At 34.9% G+C, this 23,431-nt stretch overlaps 3 protein-coding genes across 3 annotated transcripts; all 3 read right to left on the bottom strand.

The window, feature by feature from the left end:
• Positions 1–1,599: 1,599 nt before the first annotated feature.
• On the bottom strand, positions 1,600–6,710 carry LOC104898419 (F-box/LRR-repeat protein 3). The gene is given in 9 exon segments (XM_019250724.3): positions 1,600–1,967; positions 2,411–2,662; positions 2,774–3,068; positions 3,710–3,839; positions 3,917–4,144; positions 4,147–4,309; positions 4,404–4,508; positions 5,083–5,208; positions 5,877–6,710. Coding segments are annotated over 9 exon segments (2,007 nt in total). The 5' UTR covers positions 6,522–6,710; the 3' UTR covers positions 1,600–1,904.
• A 12,506-nt stretch (positions 6,711–19,216) lies between these two features.
• LOC125491744 (uncharacterized) lies at positions 19,217–20,074 on the bottom strand. Its single transcript, XM_048633837.1, has one exon. The coding sequence runs from the start codon at positions 20,072–20,074 to the stop codon at positions 19,217–19,219; it is 858 nt and encodes a 285-aa protein (XP_048489794.1).
• Positions 20,075–22,285: 2,211 nt separating this feature from the next.
• LOC125491743 (uncharacterized mitochondrial protein AtMg00310-like) lies at positions 22,286–22,789 on the bottom strand. The gene has a single exon (XM_048633836.1). The coding sequence runs from the start codon at positions 22,787–22,789 to the stop codon at positions 22,286–22,288; it is 504 nt and encodes a 167-aa protein (XP_048489793.1).
• Between the last annotated feature and the right edge of the window lie 642 nt (positions 22,790–23,431).

Genomic DNA, 23,431 nt, shown 5'->3' with positions numbered 1-23,431 from the left:
TAACTATTTTCTGACAGGATTTAGATTGACTTCATCTTAAGATCGTAGTGACTTTTTCTAATCTGTGATCTGTCACTTTTTGAGGGGGAATCTTCTTATAGTAATAATTCAGCTTAAGTTATTGTTATTCTCTAGATTGCTTAAAATGTTTTAGAAAAAATAAAAATGGGTTTGGACTACTTTAGGGTTTAGAATTAGGACTAGAGCTAAGAATACTTATTGTCAAATGACCAACTCAACCAAAAGTTTAAACTGATAGTTGAGGCTGCATAAATAGTTGTATACTCTATCACGCCACTCACGCAAGAGCCCTTTGACTTGAAGTGTGAATGCAGCACATGCCTCCCTCATACCTGGGCCTAGGTATTCCACTTATAAAGGAGGGGTGGATGAGATTTTGAACCCGTGACCTTTATGTCATGCTGGCTCTGGTAGCATGTCAAATTGTCATCTGGAGGTTGCAACCTCATGGTGTTGTAAACCTGGCCCAGTTCAGTAGGAGACATAAGTGGACCATAAGAAGGCTGTTGGGCCGAAAAGTAAGCCTGTTGAGGATGATGGTATATTGGGTGTGTGCTGGGAGATGGGCCCAGAATGTTGTTGGGTTAACGTGGGCCAGCAACAGTTGGGTAAGGACAAGGAGGAGATGCCCATGTAGTGGGGTGCAAGCCAGACCCGTCCACTTTGGCAATAAGAGCGTTGTTGGGTTTGCTGTTGGGCCATAACATAATTGGCATTATTATTTGAATAATCATGTGTTTTGAACGTTGCCATGGGAATTACTTCCGCGACCTCTACGCCTCTGCCCTTGCCTCCTCGCCAATGACCCCTGCCATGCCTGCGGCCACCTCCACGGTGAGTTTGGTCCGAAGACAGTGGGGGAGCAGATGAAGCGGTGTTAACGGTGGTGGTGTTGCTAACCAATGCCACTTGAGAGTGTTCTTCTTGCTTGGAGCGATGCATTTCTTCCAATAATAATTGAGAACGAGCTTTCTGAAAACTGGGCAAAGGATCGGCTTGCTGAATGATAGTAGCAATGGTGTCATACTCACCTTTAGGTAAACCAGTGATGAGTTGGAGGACCATTTTGTTGTCAGTGACGGGGCTTCCGATGTTGGACAATTGATCAACAATGAGTTTTAATTGTTTTGCAATATTCTGTCATGCTTGTGAAGTTTTCAAGACGGGTTGTATTGCATTGTTCCTCTAGATATACAGCCTTAGTATGTTTATTGTCTTGAAAAATATCTTCTAAACTCTTCCACAAGGCCATGGCGGTGGCGCCGAGTTTCATAATCGTGTGAAGGAGGTCTTTGGAGATAAAACCGTAAATCCATTGTTTAACGGATGTATCCAAGCGCTTCCATGTGAGATCATCAATGTCGGAGGGCCGAGAAACGGTTGTCAATGTAGTCCAAGACATTGTAAGCACACGCATATGTTATGGGAACATCAGATATCGTTTGATCATTAAAAGATATCGTGTTAGTTATCAACCCTGTGTATACCAAAAATATAATTGTAGGTCCGATCAGATTGATTATAGTTCAAAATAAAAGAAGCTAAGAACATCAATTTCACCTGCTATTTCAGCGCAACTTTAGGATATGGAGCAGATTTTCATAATATCATAGAAGTATTCTTTTTACAACTTTGGATCAAGGTTGGACTTTGAACTTCCAAAGGTGAGCCCAAACCAATACACGATATTAGGGACCCGAAATTTATTTAGTCTAAATACAATCCAACCCTTTTTGAGTCTAATCCAGTCCGACAAATTTGAACTAAACTTTGAAGTCTGAACTTTGGGCCATCCGGTGACACCCCTAAAATCCCCTCAGCTTTATCCTCGGACAAGTATGTAATCCAAGATCATGGTCATCATCTTTCAAGCAAGATTAGTTTTAGGAGTCATTGTTCATTTCTGCAAGTTGCAGTTTCCAAGACTTGGAGTCTTCTAACTCATCCTGTCACCATTAACAACAGAAAATCAGCATCTTCATTGATCAAGTTTAATATATTTGTCAAACCAGATTATAAATTTTCATACTTTTCGAGAAAAAAACTAACTTTAAATATACAGAAACTTTGGAAAAGAACAACCAAAATATGTTAATCTATCACTCGTTCGTTATTAAGTTTACTTTGTTCGCAAATCAATTCAATAGGACTGAATCTCAAGTTCTCAAATCTTTGTTTCCAGTTCACTTGAAAACTGATTCAAATGAAGAAACTTCATCTTAAAACTCCTTGACTAAAAATTTAAGAAAATTTTATCATCAAATAACTGCCAAATTATTATACCAACGACTAGAAGGTTCACCATTATAAAAGCTGAAATTGAAGTAAACAATCTCAAAATTTTCAGATTTAATATCAGATCACGAAGCTGATGAATAATTAACTTTACCTGAAACATTTTCTCTCTCCATTGGAACACACAGCCACGTGCTTCTAGATGTTCAAAAAGTGGTTGTGGAAGCAAAGATTTGAATGACGAGTGAAGCTTAACTTTTGTCAACCCTCCACAGGCTAATAAGGCTGCTGCTAGACCTCTTGGGCTCAATCCTTTCAAGTGCAATATGATCATGCTCTGTAAACAGCTTATGCTGGCAAGGGACAACAGGCCAACGTCTGTGATTGATGTGCATGACAGATTAATCTGTAGAGGATCCATCAGGTTCACTCGTTAGATCAATAGTTTATATACCGATTGAGTGGAATAAATAATTCAAGTCCAAAGATTTACAACAAGTTGGACAGATAAAGATACCTCTTTAAGATTCTGAGAGAAATGAGCAAGAGGTAGAACTCCAAAATCATTAATGTTGTAGCACTTCTTTATATCCAACTTAGTGAGGTGCTTACATCCAACTGCAATAGCTGCTATGCCTAGAGAACTTATAAGAGGACATCCTCGGCATTCTAATGTGTTTAAGTTTGCACATTTTGACATCGATATCAACGAAGCATCTGTGATGCCTTTGCAGTATGATATGTTGATCATTTCTAGAACAAGACAACCACGGGCAATGGCTGTGATGCCTGAATCTGTAATATCCATAGATCTGGTCCAGGAAATTGTACTTGTAATTAGACAAGAATAGGCACAATGAATATGAAGTATAGCATAAGACAAACATGACCACTAATTAGTACTCAAGTTGGCTTATTAGAATGAGAAGTGAACATACAATAATCACACGCCTTATAACCCAGCAAGTTCTATAAGTGATAAAATACACAAAATTCATCCACAGGGGCCTTCTCTTTCATATACTTCATAGGCATGGATGAGTTATCTAATAAGAAATTCTCAGCAATCAATTTTCATTCTACTTAAATTTCATCTATTAGCCTTTTATATTTAGAAAAGATATCAGTGGTTTGTCCTAGTGAAAGAATTCACTGCTCATGTACTTTTTTTTCCTATAATACAATTTATCATGGCTGTCTAGGAGAGGACGAGACAAGAATGAGCAGTCCTATGAGAAGACCAAAGCTAAGGCAAGTGTCAATAGCGCATGCTATGACCTGAATTCTCCTTCTCATGGTATTTGTGTGTTTTCTGTTATACTAGCTCTATACTTTTGATTCATGTAAACCATCTTAATTTCTTTACTACGTGTAGCACACAACTGGTCTAAGAACTGTACAGCACCTAAACTTTGATGAACAACAGTTAAATGAAAATGCATAATCCACAAACCTGTACAAGTCAAGTTCCACAAGCTTAGAGCAGCGATTGCCTATATAACTCAGCCCCTCATCAGTTATATTCAAGCAGATTCCAAGTTTAAGAATCGATAGTTTTGAGCACTTGGAGATGGACTTTAGACCTGCATAGAAAAAGAAGCTGTAAGCTCACTGAATTATAGCATTCATAAAATTCAACCACAAAATGCAATCAACAAACCTTCATCATCTATCTCATTATCAGTAAGGTCAAGCTCCTCCAGAAGATGGCATCTCCGACCTATAAGAACGAAGGCTTCTCTAGGAACCAGAGTACAAGACTCCATCCTCAGAGATGTGAGAAACGCGCAAGAATACGCAATCTGGGCAATGGATACACAAGTTAACTTCCGACAACATGTAATATCTAGCTTTCGGAGCTCCTTTTGTTTCTTAACCAAGGAAGACAGCCTTCATCAGTCACGCCAGAGCATTTACTCAGGCTCAGTTCCCGTAATGAAGCACAGTAATTACCAATGGCCTGAAGACCAGAACATGTAACTACACAACCATCTAGTTTGATGGATTGCAGTTTAGACAGCCTCTGCAAACTACGAGCAAGGTCAAGAGTGACCTGAAAATACAAACATGGTAAGGGACAGGACAGATGACCAACATATATTATTAAATAAATAAATAAATAAACAAAGAGGAATCCAAAATCTTACAGGAGAACCATATGCTAATGTCAGTTGCTGAAGACAGCCAGTCCCGCTTGTTAATGAAGACAAGCCTGTATCGCTCACATTCTGGCAACTTGACATGTCAAGAGTCTACAAAAGGGAAAACAATGCCAATCAATAAGGACAAAGATTCTCCTTCCATATGGCACCCAACAAAGAGCAAACTATGAAAAGGAACTCGAATGTCAACTTTTTTTTCAAGAATAAGAATGAGAAATTATGTTCCCCTACATGGCTACATAAAGCTTGACCTCTTTCAAAGGAAAAATGTTGTGGCAAGTTGACATGTCAAAAGTCTACAACAGAGAAAACATGCAGATCAATAAGGAAAACGTATTTCTTTCATAAGGCACCTAATATAGAAAACACTATAATTTCTTTACAGAAGGAAACTTGGGTAAGCTTTCTTCTTTCGCAACGACGAGTATGAGAGCTTATGTTCCCGTACATGGCTACATAAAACCCAACCTCTTTTCTGAAGGGGTGTAGCCAAGAATAGAGGATATCAATCCAATCGAAACCAAGTGTTTAAGACTAATTACGAGTCACTCTCAATCGGTCCAAGCTATCAGAAATGCGTACAAAGAAATGGAAAACTTTTTCAAAAGTATGGCAACTTTAGAAAATCCCAAATCATAAAAAGAAGCCATGCAAGTAGCAATACCTTCAGTGACTTGGACCCTTGCTTCAGAAGGGTGAGGCTATCGTCGTCAATCCCATAGCATCCTTCGAGAATCAATTCCTCAAGGTACTGTAACTTCAATATAGCTGGTAAACATTTACTCGTGATCTGCATCAAGAAGAATCAGTACAATCAGCTTTGAAATGCTATTCATCAAGCAGCCTATCATATCTTGACAATTTCGCTCGAAATAATCGACAACATTATATTGAAAATTCCCAAACTATTTCCCTGAAAGCATCATAAAAATCTACTTCCTCATGCAATAGAATTGTAAATGTACTGCTCAATATCAATGATCACCTTTACCTATCAAAAAACTTTCGATATTCTCAGCAAAAAAAAAAAAGGGGGATCATCTATCTCATCATTCATCACCAATGGAAAATACCAACCTAAACAGATTCCAGTGCGGAAATTACAAACCAAATGTGTCAATATCACCGGAATACTCCAGAAAAAGCATATGCCACAAAAGTCATTACACCCTTCACACAAAAAGTTTAAATCAGATTCCAATACAATATCAAATAAACAATCATCTTTCTAACATTTCTACACACCAACAAAATCCCACAACAAAACATACACCATTAATGAGCTCAAAAAAAAACTAATTATATTTGCATTTTCCATAAATCAAAACAAAATAACATTAGCTCAAAACAAATAGACAGTAGTATTACTCTATATGAAAGATTTGATCAAGTAAATTCTTTCAACTAAAAATTCAAAAAAAATTCAAAAAATTCAAGTAATTAGGAAAAAAGTTATACCGTTAAATAGGAAAGATCCAAGCTCCGAAGCTCTCTACACTTAACAGCAACCAACTCAACGCCTAAATCCCCAATTCCTAAACACCATTTTAAGCTAATCATCTTCAATTTAGGGCAACCAACAGCAATACATCCAATTCCAATATCAGTAATCAATTTACACCTCCCTAACCACAACTTCTCCAGATTTTTCGCTTCGCCAATCGCCGCCGCAGCTGCGTCACGCAATTCCGTCGCATTTGTCAAATCCAACGCCGTCAAATTCCTACAATTCGCGACCAAAATCGCCAATCCATTCCCGGAGAAAAACTTGGACCTCGACAAATCGATGAATCGGAGAGATTTAGCACACGTTGAAGCAATAATAGAGAGAGAAAAATCGGTGATTCTAGGGCAAAGAGTTAAATCTAAAATCGAAATATGAGGAAAACGAGTAAGAATTGAAGGTAAATGTTCAGAACGAAGAGGTTTTAGGGTTCTTCGATGTTTAGATTCGATAGAGTAAAACGATTTACATACTGAAGAGAATGATTTCTTATCTTGTGGATTGTTATGGTTGAGGTAATCAAGGATGATGAAGATGATTTCTTCGCTTAGTAGATCGAAGAGATTTGTTTCCACCATTGTTGATTTTTGCTTCTTCATTTTGAAGCTTAGCTCTTTAATGGCGGATGAAGAGAGAGAGAAGAAATTAAGAGAGAGAAAATGAGAGTGGTTAGAGTAAGAGAGAAATGAAATGAGAGTTAACGGTTAACAGATTAAGGTGGATATTCATATATTCATATTGTAGAGAGAGATTAATTAAGAGATTATCAGATATGCATATGGGTAGTTGATACTTGATAGAGAGAGAGTGAGTGGAAAGAAAGGTTATAACTACAGTAGTATTGAAAATTTTAAAATGGTTTGTAATTACAAGGCTGTCCCTTTTGGCTTTTTTCTAAAGTTAGGTCATTAAGTTGTCGTCTTGCTTTTTGGACAATATTGCCCTTTGTATTTATTTCATTTAAACTAAGTAGATCATTATTTTATGTAGATCGATGTTTGTTTTCTCCAACTTATTTTCTGTTTAGTTTGATTCAGCTTAGATTCAATTATCATTTTTATTTTCAAGATTCGATTTCATATTCGAATAAACACCTCGTAATTGTAAAAAGTTGTTTTTTCGCTATGTGGTTATAATTTAATTCAGTTTGGCTCAGTTGCAATCAATTCAGTTCAATTCAACTGTACTCAACTTAGTTGCAATCACTTCAACTCAATTGTTTTGTGTCGAAGAGAACAAACCCCAAAGCTATTTATTAAGTATTTAAGCTAGAGGTGATTATGGGTTGGACCTAATCGTACTTGGCCTAAAAAAAGTGGCCCATTTTGGGCTAAGCCGTGAGCGGAAATTCTCGCAACATAGCCCACAATTTCGGGCCGAGCCAAGCAAGTTTTTTGGTCATTTTCGGAACAAAGAAACAAACCATAAAGTAAGGTGTGTAGATTAAAAAGAAAATGGGAAAGTATTTCTAAGACAAGTACGTCATAAAAAAATTTGAGAATCATATTTCATTAACTTACGTCCGTCTATCTGAGTGATCGGTCTTAATTGGGGAGGAAAAACTGGTAGTAGACACAAAATCATCCATTCTGGTTCTATATTTGTTCGAATAAAATAATGCTTAGCTAATTTCATGCTATAAAATCCTTTTTTCTTCCAACTTTTTGGTCTTTTCATTCATTTCCTGTAGAATCTTATTTCCCTAACTCTTTCCATTCTTCGAATGAATAATAACCCCTTCATTCTCCTTAACTCCTATGAAAAAAAAAAGAATAAAAAGTAATATTGAATTATGTGAAGAAGGAAGTAAGAGACAACTAAAAAAAGCAAAAATTAATAAGAGACGGAGAAAATACTAGTTACAAATATACTCGGAACCTATTTTCCTTCTGTACTTTTTTTTACTTTTTTTTCAAAAAAAATGGTCAGTAGTCGGGTTCTAATAAAAAAGATAATTTCTTAAAATAATTTTGCTTTAAAAGTTAATCTTTCAAAACTCTTTTTCACAAAAATTTTCACAAAAAAGTTATTTTCTTAAAGTAGTTTTTTTTATTTTGACAAATTTTCCAAATAAAAAGAGTTTGTCTTGTAAGAGACCGCCTACTTTTAAATTAAAATTAGGCAATGTGAAGCCCAATATTAAAGCCCAATATTAAAGCCCAATAGTGACTAGGTTAATTTATTTCGGTCACTAGTTTAATCTATTTAGTTACTAGGTCTACTTTTATATTAAAATTAGACCACCTCATTTAATAATTTTTGTAAATAAAAAACGAGATACCATACACATCGAGTTGCAACGTCACACAGTTGTTGGCTTTACGACTTAGCTTAGGAGTAAGGAATCAAAACATAGCAGGGGGCAATTTTGTATTTTCCAATATGAAGGGGACAAAGAAAGAAAGTCCCGTACGAATAAGGACAACGGAAGGACAGTAAGTAAATAAAGAATAATAGCAAGGGTAATTTAGTAATTAAGACACAAAAGTAAAAGAAAAAAAAAGGAAAAAAGTTTCCCCAGATGTTATTAAACTACTGGACCGGTTGTTATTGGGGGGAGAGTTTATTTGGGGAAGGAAAGGACAATTTGAAGTGCACCTTATCGTACGTAATATCACTACTTGAAATTACTTTATTACCCCTTAACTCTGAATTTTACGCATATAGTAATAATAAATATTGATGGTGGAGTAATATTTTGATAGCTTATAGTGCATTATAACCTGCCAACATAAGTTTCTTTGATAAGGCCCATTTCTTTTTTTTTTAATGCTATTAGCATTAGGTGTATAAATGGGACCAACATTACAGTGATATTATTGCAGGAGTAAAAAAAAAAAGTTGTTAATTTTTAGTTTTTTTTTTTTTTTTGAAAAGGAAAGAAAAACTTAGGAAAGGCTCCTAGTCCGAAGGCCAACTTAAAACATCTTTACGGATGAGAAGAGAGAAATCAACATCAAAAGGAGGGAAACAATACAAAAGCGAATTCACCGAATGCCCTCTATGAGCCATGAAATCCGCTGCACGGTTGGCCTCCCGAAAGCAATGATCCACTGAGAAGGATACGAGTTGTTTTTTTTAGTGAAAACAAAAAAAAATCTAAGTAATAGGATTTTCTATTAAAAGGAGTGCATAAACAAGAAATTGTGCCACGTGGCGCTCTCCCTAGGGAATTTTAGTTCATGTAATTCATGTACAATAAAAAAATTAGAAATTGCATAGTATAGGAATTTGATCCCGAGACCTCAAGTACATATATTAAAGTCTTAAGCACTAGACTAAGTTGTATTTAGTGTTATATTATCATAAATTATAAAATTATTACATCAATAGATATTTTTTTTTTACCCCGGGCATAGCCCTGGCCTAATAACTAATTTACATTTGAAAGTTGACAACAAGAATATTGAATAGTGATGCAGCCATTAAATTCAAAAAATGTGGTAGTTGCCTTTGGTACATCTCTAAAATAAATGACATTTATTTCAAATAAAATGATATTAAAGCTTTGTTTTTTTAGATTTAATTAAAAATTCAGTTCAGATTCGTTTTGTTTATTTACTCTTTGTATTTTACTCTCTCTCAAATCGGTTCAGATTCTCTTAATCCAAAAGAATGGGACCTAGTTAGGTCTTTTTATTTAAGAAAAGTCATGATTTTCACATATAGGCCTTATCTTGTTTGGTAATTGGCGGTTGGCGGTTGGCGGTTGGCTGTTGGCTGCTTTGTGTGGCTGTTTTGTGTGGCTGGTTTGACTGGTTGTTTGTATTGGTTGTTTGTGTTGGCTGTTTGACCATTTTTATTTTATAAACATGTTTGGTAAAATTGTATTTGGTTGTTGGCTGTTAAACTATAAAATGGCCATTATGGGCATGGATTTTTTTCATCCAACTTATGCCGTAAGGGTATATATGTAATTTTATTATTAAAAAGCCAACAGCCAAAGAAGAAAAGCTACTTGGAGTAGCTTTTGGCTTTTGGCTGAAAAGTCGGCTTAAAAGCCAACAAAAAAGGCCACAAACCAAACATAATTTTTGGTTGTTTGACCAAACTAAAAAACTAAAAACCAAGCAAAAAGCCATTTACCAAACACCCCATAATGTAATTATTTTCCTGTGAATTTTCTTTTTGCTAGTAAAGGCCTTACGAGAGCTTTGTCTACATGTCCGTGGAATGTGAAAGAGAGTACTAAAAGGGGAAGGGTTGGATGCGAAAAAAAAAAGATATTTAGTAAATAAGCCAAAATCAAGTCGAAATTAGGACAAAATTCAACAATCTTGCTTCTTAATTTAAAATTTTATTTTTAGATATTGTTAAAGGGGTTTTAATTCCCTCTATACACGAGAATCTTTATAGTAAACCTGGGTGTACCATGCTCATGGTACATCCAAGGCTATTTTCAGCAAATGAGCAAAATGAACAAATGAGTAAATGAGCAAATGAGTAAAATGAGCAAAATGAGCAAAATGAGCAAGCATTTCTACTCATTTAAGAAAATGAGCACACTTTTACCCAAATAAGTAAACTTTGTCATTTGCTCATCATCTTCTTCCTCAATTTTCAGATCTGGAAATTTCTTTTTTTTTTCGCGAATTTTAGATCTCCATTGTTGTTTTTGGAAGGAAGGAGGAGAGAGAGAATTATTGAAACAACAACAACAGAACAACAACAACAGATCAATTGAACAAATGAACAACAATGAGCAAAACAACAAAAACAAATCAAATGAGCAACAATGAGAAATTGAACAAATCGACGAATTTCAACTCGTTTCTTTTTGTTTCGCAAATTTTAGATATGTCGACTTTCAAATCGTGGAATTTCATTCGCCCCATCATCATCATTTCGCGAATTTCAGATCGTGGAAGTTTTGATTTCTATGTTTCCGACGAGAAAGAAGAGCAAGAAAGAAGAGAGAGAAAGAATTGAGAGAAATGAGCCCTGAAACAACGACTACGATAAAAATGACGAAGACTTGAACGGTCACCGCCGTCGGAAATGAGCAGCGACAAGCCCGACAACATTGCCGGAAAAAATGGCTGTGAAATCACGCAGAAGAGAAGAACATGCGGAAAATGAAGAGGAGAGAGAGTATGCAGAATCACAAATATGCCCCTGAAGTTGTAATTTATTACAAAAATACCTGGGTGTACCATGCTCATGGTACACCCGGGTGTACCATGAGTGCACTCCTCTATACACCGATGTTAAAATTTATTTCCTGCATATTGTTCATGTAGGAAAGCATGTCAAAAATTTAGTATTTCTTGTACTTAAGCAAAATCGATATTCAAGGTAGCAGTTAACCACAATGAGCTACAAATTCCAGTACTGGTTAAGGGAAAAGAAAAATGCTACATTGAGAAGCGGTTCATTAAACATGACCGCTACTCTTAGTAGCGGTTTCACTATGTATTATGGTACTTCAGCCAGTAAAGGCAAAACAGAAGGGTTGCGTGTGGTGTCTCACATAAACCGCTACTCAAGGTCGTGGTTATATACTCCCTACGTTTCCTAAAGATCTTCCTTGTTACTGTTCCTACAGATACCAAGGATGATCCATTTGTGTGGGGTGGGTAAAGTAGGAGAGAGAAAGGGGTGAAGATAAATAAACAAATAAAAAGGGGTTAAAGTATGAGAGAGAAATGAGTAAAATTGAATTAATAATGTAATGGTGGACCATATGATAGGGACATGAGAGGGTAAAAAGGAGAAAAAAGTTCCAAATAAGGAATAAAGTAACAGAGGGAAGATCTTTTGGAAACGCACTTAAACGGAAAGAGGGAATATCTTTAGGAAACGGAGGGAGTAACTACTAAAATTGGTATGCTGCATATAGCAACATATATAATTATTTTAACCATGAATCCTATTATTTCCACTTCTAGTTAGAAACAAATTATTTTTCGTTGCTAAATTTCCATTTATAATTAGAAATAAATTATCTATACAAATATATTAAAAGGCGTTCCTATTAAAAGAACGGTGTCATGTGACACTCTTAACTTCTCAAGCTTCTAATACGCATGTTTATAAACTCAATAAAAAATATTAAAAATATGTAGTTACTAGGATTCGAACACATGAACCTTGAAATGAAATGTGGGAGTTTAGCTTACCCAAATTCCATTGAAATTATTAATTTTATCCCCAATTCCTTGGAAGTTTTTTCCGAACATCTTATCATGACATAACATCCATTTTTCAATTTCGTACTAGACGAAATATTACAAAAAGCTGATAGAATCAATTATAAAATTTATGAATAATATATTTGATAATTGTAACTAACCAAGACATCATTTGGGGTAAAATACTAGTTAAACCGCTATTTTAGCAGCGGTTCCTCTTGTTGTCCGCTTCTCTAAGGGGCGCTTTGTTTTATTATAACCATTATCTAGTCTCTAAATAGCGGTTTGTTTTGCCAAAAATTAAAAAAAAAATTGTTCATTGTCTTTACTTCATTCGTTGGGGAATTTCGAGCTTTGTCCCTATCTGAAGCACAAGGAAACTCCGTACCAACAAAGAGACTAGTCTAATAACGATTCTTACGCTTTCTTCCTACCTTTTTCAGTGTTGTCCTACATGGACGATATGCATGGAATTATTTTTTAACTTCGACATATAGAAGGAATTAAAACTCCTTTTGATAATATATAGGAAAAAAATTCCCTTAATTCATCTTGGTAAGTAAAAATCGACTAAGTACTTACCACGTAATGTCATTTTAGTAATGGTATTAAATTGCCAATAAACTTTTAAAAAAAACTTGGTATTCGACAATCATTTTCCTAAATTACCATCATCAGCTAGATTTGTCTTACATGATTAAGTATACATTTCTTACCATTATCATAATTTATTAATAATGGTATCAACTAACCATCGACTTCATTATTAATGTTTGCACCAGAAAAAAAATTTCATAATTAACGTAAATCATATATTGACAAAACTAAGATTATTTTGGGCGGTTGATGTTCTTATCACATGAGTTGAAACTGTGGCAAAAAGAAAAAGAAATTTAGGTGTTTGATAATTATTCTTTTCTCCTTCTCAAAAGATAGTGCCGTACTTATAAACGACCTTTCTTAGGTACAAGCCTCACTCAAATAGAAAAAAATTGAGTTTAATATTTGCAGTTGTTATTCTGGGGAGGTAAGATAAGTCATATAAGAGAGAAAATGACAACAATCTAAAATCCCATACTAGAAATAATCAAATATAAACAGATATAGTATACTTTAGCTTTTAGAGGGTATAGATTATAAAATAAAGGCAAGTGGGTGAGTGGTGGATGCTAGTCAATATTTGGTGGTACATCAAAGAGTACAAGTTTTTGGTGGGGAAGGTTGTATCTAGTCCATTTTGTAATCACTAATCACTACTAACATTAATTAGTAGCACCTTCTAGAGTGTAGTTGATCAGAAAAGCTAAACTACTCGTGAGTCTAGTGGTTCCCCTTTAACTTTTACCCCTTCGTCACATATTATAGTGACTGATTCTATTTTTGTACGGACATTAAGGTTAATAGAATCTAAAAGAAAGGTAAAGAGTGTTTATGTATTGGAGTAAATTTTTATGGGAAAAAAAACTAATTTTAGGAGATAGAGTGACAATAAATAGTGAAAGAGTATTAACTGCATTACTAATTCAACCTTTTTTTATATAGTTTTTCTGTTTAATAAAGTTTTCTTTTTTTGCTTTTTCGACATTAATAGTTAAGGAATAATTTTTTATGGAAGGGAACCTCAATAGAGGTAATTACTTTAATAAATCAAACCCCGCATAGCGAGTAACAATATTCGGGATATCATCAACCCAACACTACCTATAGCCAAACTACACAGGTTGGAGATGAGCAAGCATATGAGCCACCATATTTAACGAACGTTTGACAAAAGATCAAACTACAACGTTAAAATGACTAACTAATGCTAAAATATCATCAACGAGCAAAAAAAATTCACTAGAACCAGATCACTTAAGCTTAAGGGCATGAACCACTCGGAGGCAATCACTCTCCACAATCAGCTTCCTAACACCCACCCTCTTTGCTAATCGCACACCCTTCAACACAGCTCGAGCATCAGCAACTCGCGGTTCCCACCGTACACTAGTGGAAAAAGGCCCATCAAATCCGGTCAAAATCGCACTTACATATACGGTTTTGTTCCGGATCGGATGGGCTCACAACAATTATGTATAAAGCCAATCCGGTTCTAAACCAGACCAGTTAGGAATTGATTATATTGATTCGGTCATGGCACAGAACCGGGTCAGTTAAAGGACTTAACTGATCCAGTTTGTTTCCATAACCGCATCAGATAAGTAGATTGGGTTATTAAAAAAAAAGCACTGCATACAAAGCACAATTGACCGTACTTTGTATGCAGTTCCAAATTTCCAATTTTCTTTATTTTCGATATGTGGCTTTCAACTTCCATCTCTTTTGGTGTGGACTTCCAATTTTTAACAGAGCAAATGACGAGACTATTCTTAGCTGTCTTAACTTATTCTTAACACAGCATAGGAATTAATAGAGCAAACGACGCCAAAGCCAACAACGAGATGAAATTAAACAGAGCAAACGATGAAATAGAAAGGAGATTATAACCAACGAACCCTAATTACAACCAACGAAATTGCAGCAAAAAATCAAAATTACAACCAACAAATTAAATATTACAACCAAACGAAATTAAAAATTATGAAAACCGAAACTAAAAATTACATCAAACAAAATCACGAAATACAAAATAAAAAGGAAAGCGAAAATTGCAGCAAATAATCATAATAAAAACAAACAAACCCCGATTACAAAATGAACCCTAATTACAAAATGAACACATTTTTGAACAAAAACAAACTCATTTTCACTGATGAAGAAAATCTGGTGTAGGCTTTTGGTTTTCGCCTTCCTCGATGAATGTTCTCGCCAAAATCAAGCAAGGAAGTTGTGGGCCATCGAGGAAGATGAACGTGACACCATCCTCGACGAATGCGAGGAAGATGTGGGCTTTTGGTTTCACCTTCCTTGATGAATGCAACGCCAGTGAAGATTGACAATTGTACTCGTTTGACGTATCCGACGAAGAGAGTTCATAATTGCGAGCTAAAAGCCAAAATCGAGCAAAAACCAAAATCTTGATTTAGGGAGGAAGGAAGATGGACGTTTCAATTGAATGTTCTCGAAGACGACGAGGTGAGGGAGGAAGGAGTGGGTTGTTGCTGGAGAGGAGTGTTGGTGTTGGGCGAATTAGGTTTGAGAGGGGAGAGAAGTGTTCGGAAAAGTTGGGCGAAGTTTACGTATTCATCATCACTTTCAGAAGAATAACGATAGTAGTACGGATCCATATATAGATGAAAATTTGATAGAGAGAAAGAGAAAGATCTCGAAAAAATCTGCAAATTATCGACGGTTTATAGGGTTCTTGAAGAGTGAAATGAGTAGATCAAAGCTCAGAACAATGACGCATAGCGGATTGAATAAGCAAATTCTCCATAGATCGAAGGAGAGAAGATCGAAATAGAGAGGATCAAAGTTTTAGGATTCTTGAAGTTGAAGAACCAAGACTAGATGTTTCTAGATTTTCTTATTTCAGTAAATTCGAGGGAAGGAAAATAGTTCATTTGATTTTCTTTTTAAAAGGTACGTGTAATGGGGATATAAGGTGGGTAGATTTAATAATGATTGGTGAGATTAATAAATTGGAGGGAATGGTTAGTAGGTGAATCATTAATATTAGAAGTTAATAGTAAGGGCAAAAAGGTAATTCGAACCATGAAAGCTTACCAAAAAAGGAAATGGTGCAACTATTATGACATTGCCGAAAAGGGAATACGATGCAACTATTTTGAAACGGAGGAAGCTAAGTATATTTCAGCGCTTAACTAATTTATCCAAAAGTAATTTAAGGTTAACATAACTAATAGGTTCAAGTGCTTAACTAATACCAATGTTGGTATGATTCACACGCGTGATATCAGCAGGACATCAGTTGGTCTCATGTTAACACTAATGTGAGACCGTTTTTTATAAGAATTGGTGAAAACATTGATCTTTAGTCTACTATAGATATGTTTTCGCGTTATGTTAGATAGACTAAGGATTCTATCTTGAGAGATTTTTTTTTTTGTTTTTTTCTAAAAAGAAAAAAAAATCTTGTCAAAGTCTTTTTCCACTCTTCCAAAATGCATTGATGTCAGTATGTCACCATAGTGTGCTGGATCCTTATAACATACTTCATCTTTGCCTATTCTTATCACATTAATCAGTATAGAAATTAGGTCGAGGATCTTGCCTAAATTATGCATAAGTGGAGAATTTAGGTAATGTCGGTCCCCCATTTGTGTTTTCAATGGAAGAGAATTGATGCTAATTAAGCACAAAGAGAGGAGTCCACATCAAAATTATGTATAGTAAAATACAAAAATTATGAGCAGACTTAAATAGTATATTGTCGAATTAGGAAAACCTTTCCATCTTATGGGTTATTCGCTGAAAACATCTTACAATAACTTATTATACTTCTTACAATTTGTCGATAATAGATTCTTCAACCAAAAATATTCTATTGAGTTATGAATCGATACACACAATACTAACAACTTTTATCATACATCATGGTGTACCGTGAGCATGATACACTCATTACTATTTTTTTGCTCATTAATTACTCATTTGAAAAACTACAAATAAACAACAAATGAAGATTGATGAAAGCTCCAATCGAGCAAATAAGCAAAAAAGTAGCATTAGGTGTAACAAGCACATGGACATGGTATAGACGAGTGTGTAGTAAATGCACTCCAAAAAATGTCACTAAACTGTAGGAATAAACTTAACATTGTTTAATGAATTAAGATAATTCAGCTCATTAATAACTAATTCAATTTAAGCCTAGTAAAGTTGGTAAAAAAAAGCTAAGGTTTGTTAGAAATTAATACTTCTACTATTTAAATATCTTTAAAAAGCTTTTTATTCATTAGAGATAGTACACAATAGATGGATTATCCTACTTTACATATAACAAGCCATAGGCACCAAGCAAGGCTTTAACGATTTGGCCTCATGACTTTAAGGTCATGGGATCAAATCTCATTAGGGGCTTTTTGGGGGTGAAGTTTCCCTTACCATCTCCCTCCCTCCAAAGAGTCTGACCTGCAAACTTGATTGGTCGTACCTGTACGGGGTACCGATTCAGTAGTATCTTTCATCTTACCAACTTAGAAAAAAAAAACCATAGGCGTATACCAAATTTTATGTACTTATCATATATACTTCACTTAATAACTTCATCTCGGTCACTTCCTTTACCTAACTCACTAATTTAATGAAATCTAAATTATTCTGCAACCCATGCATAACCCAAAAGATCAATCAATAACTAGCATATTGGAAGGAAATGTAATAAAACATATGATTTCATTGCTTCTAAGGGTCATGATTACAACTCTCCCTTTTTTTCTTTCCTTCTCATGATGTTGATTTTTTCCTATTGATACAAAAGGATATTTTAAGTTGACTCCGATCCGCGACAAAAGATTGGTCTAAATTTTCTTTCTTTGATAAAAAAAATCAATAATTAGCATAATTAGCTCAGCATCTCCAATCCAATCACCAATCACCAATCACGAAATCTCACATTATGGAGATGCACATGGCAATTAGCAACAACCCCATCCGTTCAACTCCAAGTTCTTCAAATTAGTTTAGAAGCACGTTACTTCAATCTAGGTCAAGGGACAAGGGGTATCCCTCCCTCTTATAATCTTATTCCATATGTCCTATAAAAATTTAAATATTTATTAAAACATGTTGTTTAAGACGATAGCCCGATAGGTTGTTGTGTGGTTATCAAATGATATTTTAAATTATTAAAAAATCGATATTAGGAAATTAATACTCGTATAATAATAGCTGAACGTTACCATATAAGACGTGTTTAGATTATTAATTTGGAAAAAAAAAGGAAAAAAAGTGTCTAAATTATTTTGAGATGGTGGGAATTTTAAATTTATTCATTTATCAATTTGTAGTGACTGTTATACCCTTTTAGGACAATGATATGCCCCGTTTTTTTATCTTATCATCAATTTCTAGATTATATTTTGCGATAAATATTTCTTCTCTCTCTACTTTATAGTGTTTCTACTTTTATAGGAGTTTGAAGACTTCATTTATTTATTTTTACTTATAGTTGATCTACAATAAATCATTTTATTGTCAGTTTTCATACACAGCTAATCAATAAGCTATGCAACATTAAATGATATTTTTAACATGAAAATGTTAATAACCCTGGACATCATCCGGACTAAAAACTAGTTTAAAATTAACCTTACACTCCCCGTGTTTCATGAAAAACTACTCACTTGCATTTTACACATTTTTCAATATACAAATTTAAACATTAATAATTAATTTCTTATTAATAAAAATTACGAAAAAATAATAATTCAAAAATACACATTATTGAAACAAATCTTATATATGTATTTTCCAATTTTTAAAATTGTATATAGAGTACATGAAATAAACATTAAGACAGAACGTCATGTGATACAATTTCTTATTCAAAAACGCCTTTTAATATATTAGTATAGATATATTGATTAATGATTAAAATCCTAGAAGGCCACTAAAGAAGAATGGTTGTAAACTTGTAATGTCGTATGATTGCTATTTGCAAGTCCTACGATCCTATGAGTGCACTCAAACTAGTAATATTCAATATATATGCGAGTTTTCTCCTATAGGTGGAAAAATTCAATATATTTAGAAAATGAAATTTGTACCACTAGACAAGTACCCAAGTACAAACTAAAAGTACGGATGCAACTACTCCAGTCCTTAATCCTAGATAATATTAAATTAGCAGAGTATTGTGTTAGAATTTAAGATTAGTTTATGCGTTATGCATATGTTGAGTATATTCTAAGAAATGCCTTCTTTCTCATGGAATGACCTAATGGTTGAATACTTGAGTTAGTTTATACTTGAGTACCACATAATATTAAAATGGAGGGGACCAAATTTGATGACTATTTCAAGCTAAGCTATTAAATTATATGTGCAACATGGCACTAAGATTCAATTAGATTATAATAGGAAATTCAAATATTATTCAAATTCGCATCATATGAACAAGCAAAGCTTAGAGCATGAAACTGATCGAATATTAGCAAGTGTAAATGCGAACAATATATTACATATGTGTATGTGAAATAACCATGATCAAATTAATCACACTCTTATATTTTTTTTGAGGGGAAACAAAGGAAGCTCTATTACTCCAAAGACAATTTGTCCATCAATACATAGGGCGCCACTTCAGAAGGAACGTGGTTTTCCCATATTTGTTCATTCCCGAAAGGAATTATTTTTGCAAGATGGTGAGCTATAAAGTTCCCGTCACGTTTCACATGTGACCAACTAATGGATTTAAAATAAACACAAGAAGAGAAAATATCATGGAGAAAAACATCAAGCTCGGAGAGGGAGGAGGCATTTTTTCCAAGGCGGCGGATCACTACTTGGCAGTCCGACTCTATGACCACATCTTGGAGCCCAAATTGCTTCCCTAGCCGAATCCCCAGAATGATAGCTTTTGCCTCAGCAAGCTCGGGGGTCCAAAACGCTCTTACTCGACAAGTGGCAGCAAACCGAACATCACCATTTGAGTCCCTCGCAACAACTCCCAGACCCACCCAACCATCAACCATCAAAGAGGCATCAACATTCAGTTTAAAAGAGCCACAAAGTGGGGCCATCCATTGATGAGGGCTCGCCACAGCAGCAGCCAAATGGCGTGGGTAGATGTTGTCCGAATACATCCCATAATCTTTCGCAATTCTCTCAGCACGGTCCATGAGGATCTTGTGAGGAGTAGTTTTTTGATTAAAAACCAAATTATTCCTTTCCCCCCAAATGCACCAGGCAAGAAAAGCACCCTTGATTTTTAAGCTATCATCAATCTCCCTCCAACCCACAATAAGATCACAAAAATTAGTGCTACTGTCCGCACCCCACAACACCTCACAGCCACTCTCTCTCCACAAAGCATGCCACCGAGAGCAAGAGAAAATAGCATGGATGGGTGTTTCGGGCTCCCCACATCCCCAAGGACAAAGGTCGCTCTCAATCATGTGACGTTTTTTTCAAAAGAGTACGAACCGGAAGAGTAAGAGTGCAAAGGCGCCAAAGAAAATGACGTACCTTAGGGCTAACCTTCATACTCCAAATATCAATCCATGCTTGATGAAAAAGATCAAGATTACCTCCTTTCCCAAACATGTAAGCAGTCTTCACTGAATAATGACCATCCTTTGTGAGAGCCCAAGTGATCTCATCTTGCAGATCATAATGACTAAGTGGGGTGCCAACTGCCAAGAATGCATCTAACATCCCTTTCATTAAATGTAGCCTCAATAACATCTACCTTCCATTCCATAAGATCATGATCAATCAAATCACACACTTTAGAGAGCGAAGCATGTTGATCACTAGTTAGAAAGCGGCCACTCTCATCAACAACCCAAGGGTCCTTCCACAAATCAATCCGAGAGCCATCCCCTACCCTCCAAACGAAACCTTCCTTTATCAACGCTTTTGAGCTCCAGATACTTCGCCAAGAATAACTATTTGAATGCCCAAGGGAAGCACTCAGGAAATCACAAGTAGGGAAGTATTTGGCTTTCATAACATAGGCCTGTCAATCAGGTCGGGTTGGGTCGGGTTCGTGTTCGGGTCAAGTAAAATCGGGTTGAAAATCCCTAACCTGAACCTGATCTGTTTTAATTTTCGGGTCAATATCATCAACCCTAACCTGATCTGAAAATTATCGGGTCAACCTGACCTGATCTGTTTAACCTGATTTTTTTTAAAACGGGTTGTAAATGGGTCAACCTGAACCTGTTTAACCCGGTTTTTTCAGGTTGACCCAACCCATATAACCTGATTTTTTTTTCAAAACAATTGTATAGTTCATGACAGGCACTTGGCATTTGGGCCTTGAAATTTTATCAAAGTATTAGCTAACCAGGTTTATACTTCACATACTTCTACCAAATTCTAACTAACCAAGTTCATACTTGGCAATATTACAAACCAATTTAGCAAAAATTTATGAAACTATACAACCACAAGTCCACAACTCAAACAAACATTGTTGAATCTCCTCCTCCGCCTCTGATGAGAGCTCAATTTGCTCCTTGAAGAGTTGAAGTCGTCATCAGCCCTATTAAACTAGAAACCAAAGTAAACAAATAAATAAAGAGCATGAAAAACAACAGAAATTGGTAATTTGGTAGGAAAAATAGAAAACAACATTAAACAAAAAAAACAACATAGAAAAATCAAACAGAAATAAATGACAGAACATTAAACAAAAAAAATAGCATAAGAAAATAAAACAAAAAATTTATAACAGAACATTAAACAAAAAATTAAACAAAAAAACCGAAAATTAAAGAACAAAAAACAAAAAATTAAACAAAAAAACAGAACATTAATACTAATTGGTAGGAAAAATAGAAAATAACATAGAAACATAACATTAAACAGAAAAATAGCATAAAAAAATTAAACAGAAAATGAATGACATGCAGAACATTAAACAGGAAAAATAAAACAGAACATTAAACAGAAAATTAAACAAAAAAAAATAGAAAATTAAACAAAAAAACAGAACATTAAATAGAAAATTAAACAAAAAAAATAGAAAATAAAAAAAAACAGAACATTAAACAGAAAATAACATAGAAAAATAAATGACAAAATACGAAAAAAACGAAAAACAAAATATGAAAATCACATAAATAACAGAAAATAAATGACAAAATACGAAAAAAAGGGTCAAAATACGAAAATCACATAAATAACAAAAAATAGCAGAAAAAACGAAAGAAAATAAAGGACAAAAGAAGAATACCTGATGTTGAAGAAGAAGAACAAATTGTGAGACTTTGCGAGACGAAGAACATCAAATGTTGAAGAAGAGAATCGAAGAAGACTGTGAGAGAGAGTGAAAGACTGAGAGATTTCAATGAGAGAGAGAGAGGCGTTAGAAATTAGGGTTAAGCGAGAGAGTTGAGAAAGAAAGAAAGGGGCTTTAAGAGAGAGAGTGAAGGAACGCCAATTAGTATTAGAAATTTAGATATTGGGCTGGGGGAATCTTTTGGGCTGGGTAAAGTGGCAAACACCAAGTTTTTTTTTTTTTAGTTCAATCATTCGGGTCAGGCGGGTCATTGCCGGGTCAGAAAATTCGACCTGAACCTGACCCATTTAACTTTCAGGTCGGGTTCAGGTCGACCCATTTAACTAATCAGGTTGAAAACCTCAACCCAAACCCGCTATTTTCAGGTCGGGTTCGGGTTGGGTTGTCGGGTTGGGTCAGCTTTTGCCAGGCCTATCATAACACGCCCAAAGAGGGAGCTAGGGGCACGGATTAAGCGACATGCTTGCTTGCCTAAAAGAGCATCATTGAATAATTTTAGGTCCTTGAACCCCATTCCACCAAAGCACTTGAGGGTGCACATCGAATCCCAATTCTTCCAATGTGTTTTCCGGTGAACATCAGAACTGCCCCACCAAAAACGAGTCATAGCCGAGTGAATTTTCTGAATAACTGAGTGTGGAATTTTGTAAACCCCCATGAGATAAGTCGAGATTGCCTGGATCACTTTTTTGAGTAAAATTTCCTTCCCCGCTCTAGACAGCAATTTCTCCTTCCATCCTTGGAGTTTCTTCCAAATTCTATCCAAAAGTGAATCAAAAACAGCTTTTTTTGATCTACCAGAGATAGAGAGGATACCAAGATACTTCTCGTGTTTTTCAACCTGCCTCATATTCAAAATTCCCATCAGTGCTTCTCTTTGATCAATAGAGACTCCTTTGCTAAAAGAGACTTCCGACTTCTCATAATTAATTTTCTGACCGGATGCTAACTCGTATATGACTTCAAAGCGTCAAAGAGAACTTTATTTGTCGCATGTAAAATTTGTTGGTATATAAGTAGTACTTCATCCGTTTCGTTTTAAATGCAACAAAGAAATATTTTACATTTCACAAAAAATACACCTTTATTACATTTAAAACGAAACGGAGGAAGTATTACACTTTCTTCGTTAATCACCTATAAATTTTTAATTATCAAAAAAAAAAAATCACCTATAAATTTTCAAATGAAAAGTCAAACAACAAAATATGAAGAATTTCTTCAACCTACATTTTTGGATCTTCCTCATACTCTGTAATGACAATTCCTGGCAGACCCAAAATTTTTGTTTTGGGGTATCAGTTATAGCTTTAATACTAGTATTTTTAGGGTCGCGAAATCGACAATTAACCTATTAAAAAAAGTATTGGCTCAATAAAATGTTGGATAAAATTTTTTATGTATATATTTAAGCTAAATTTACCGTCACTCCTTACCTCAATATAGGTACCTCAATGACTACGACCAAATTGAATGATTCTTAAACTTACTTTTTTTGGATTTAAGA

This window comes from Beta vulgaris, chromosome 7 (assembly GCF_026745355.1).
Source record: "Beta vulgaris subsp. vulgaris cultivar EL10 chromosome 7, EL10.2, whole genome shotgun sequence".
Lineage (NCBI taxonomy): Eukaryota > Viridiplantae > Streptophyta > Magnoliopsida > Caryophyllales > Amaranthaceae > Beta > Beta vulgaris.
This window is presented reverse-complemented; position numbering and strand designations above follow the sequence as displayed.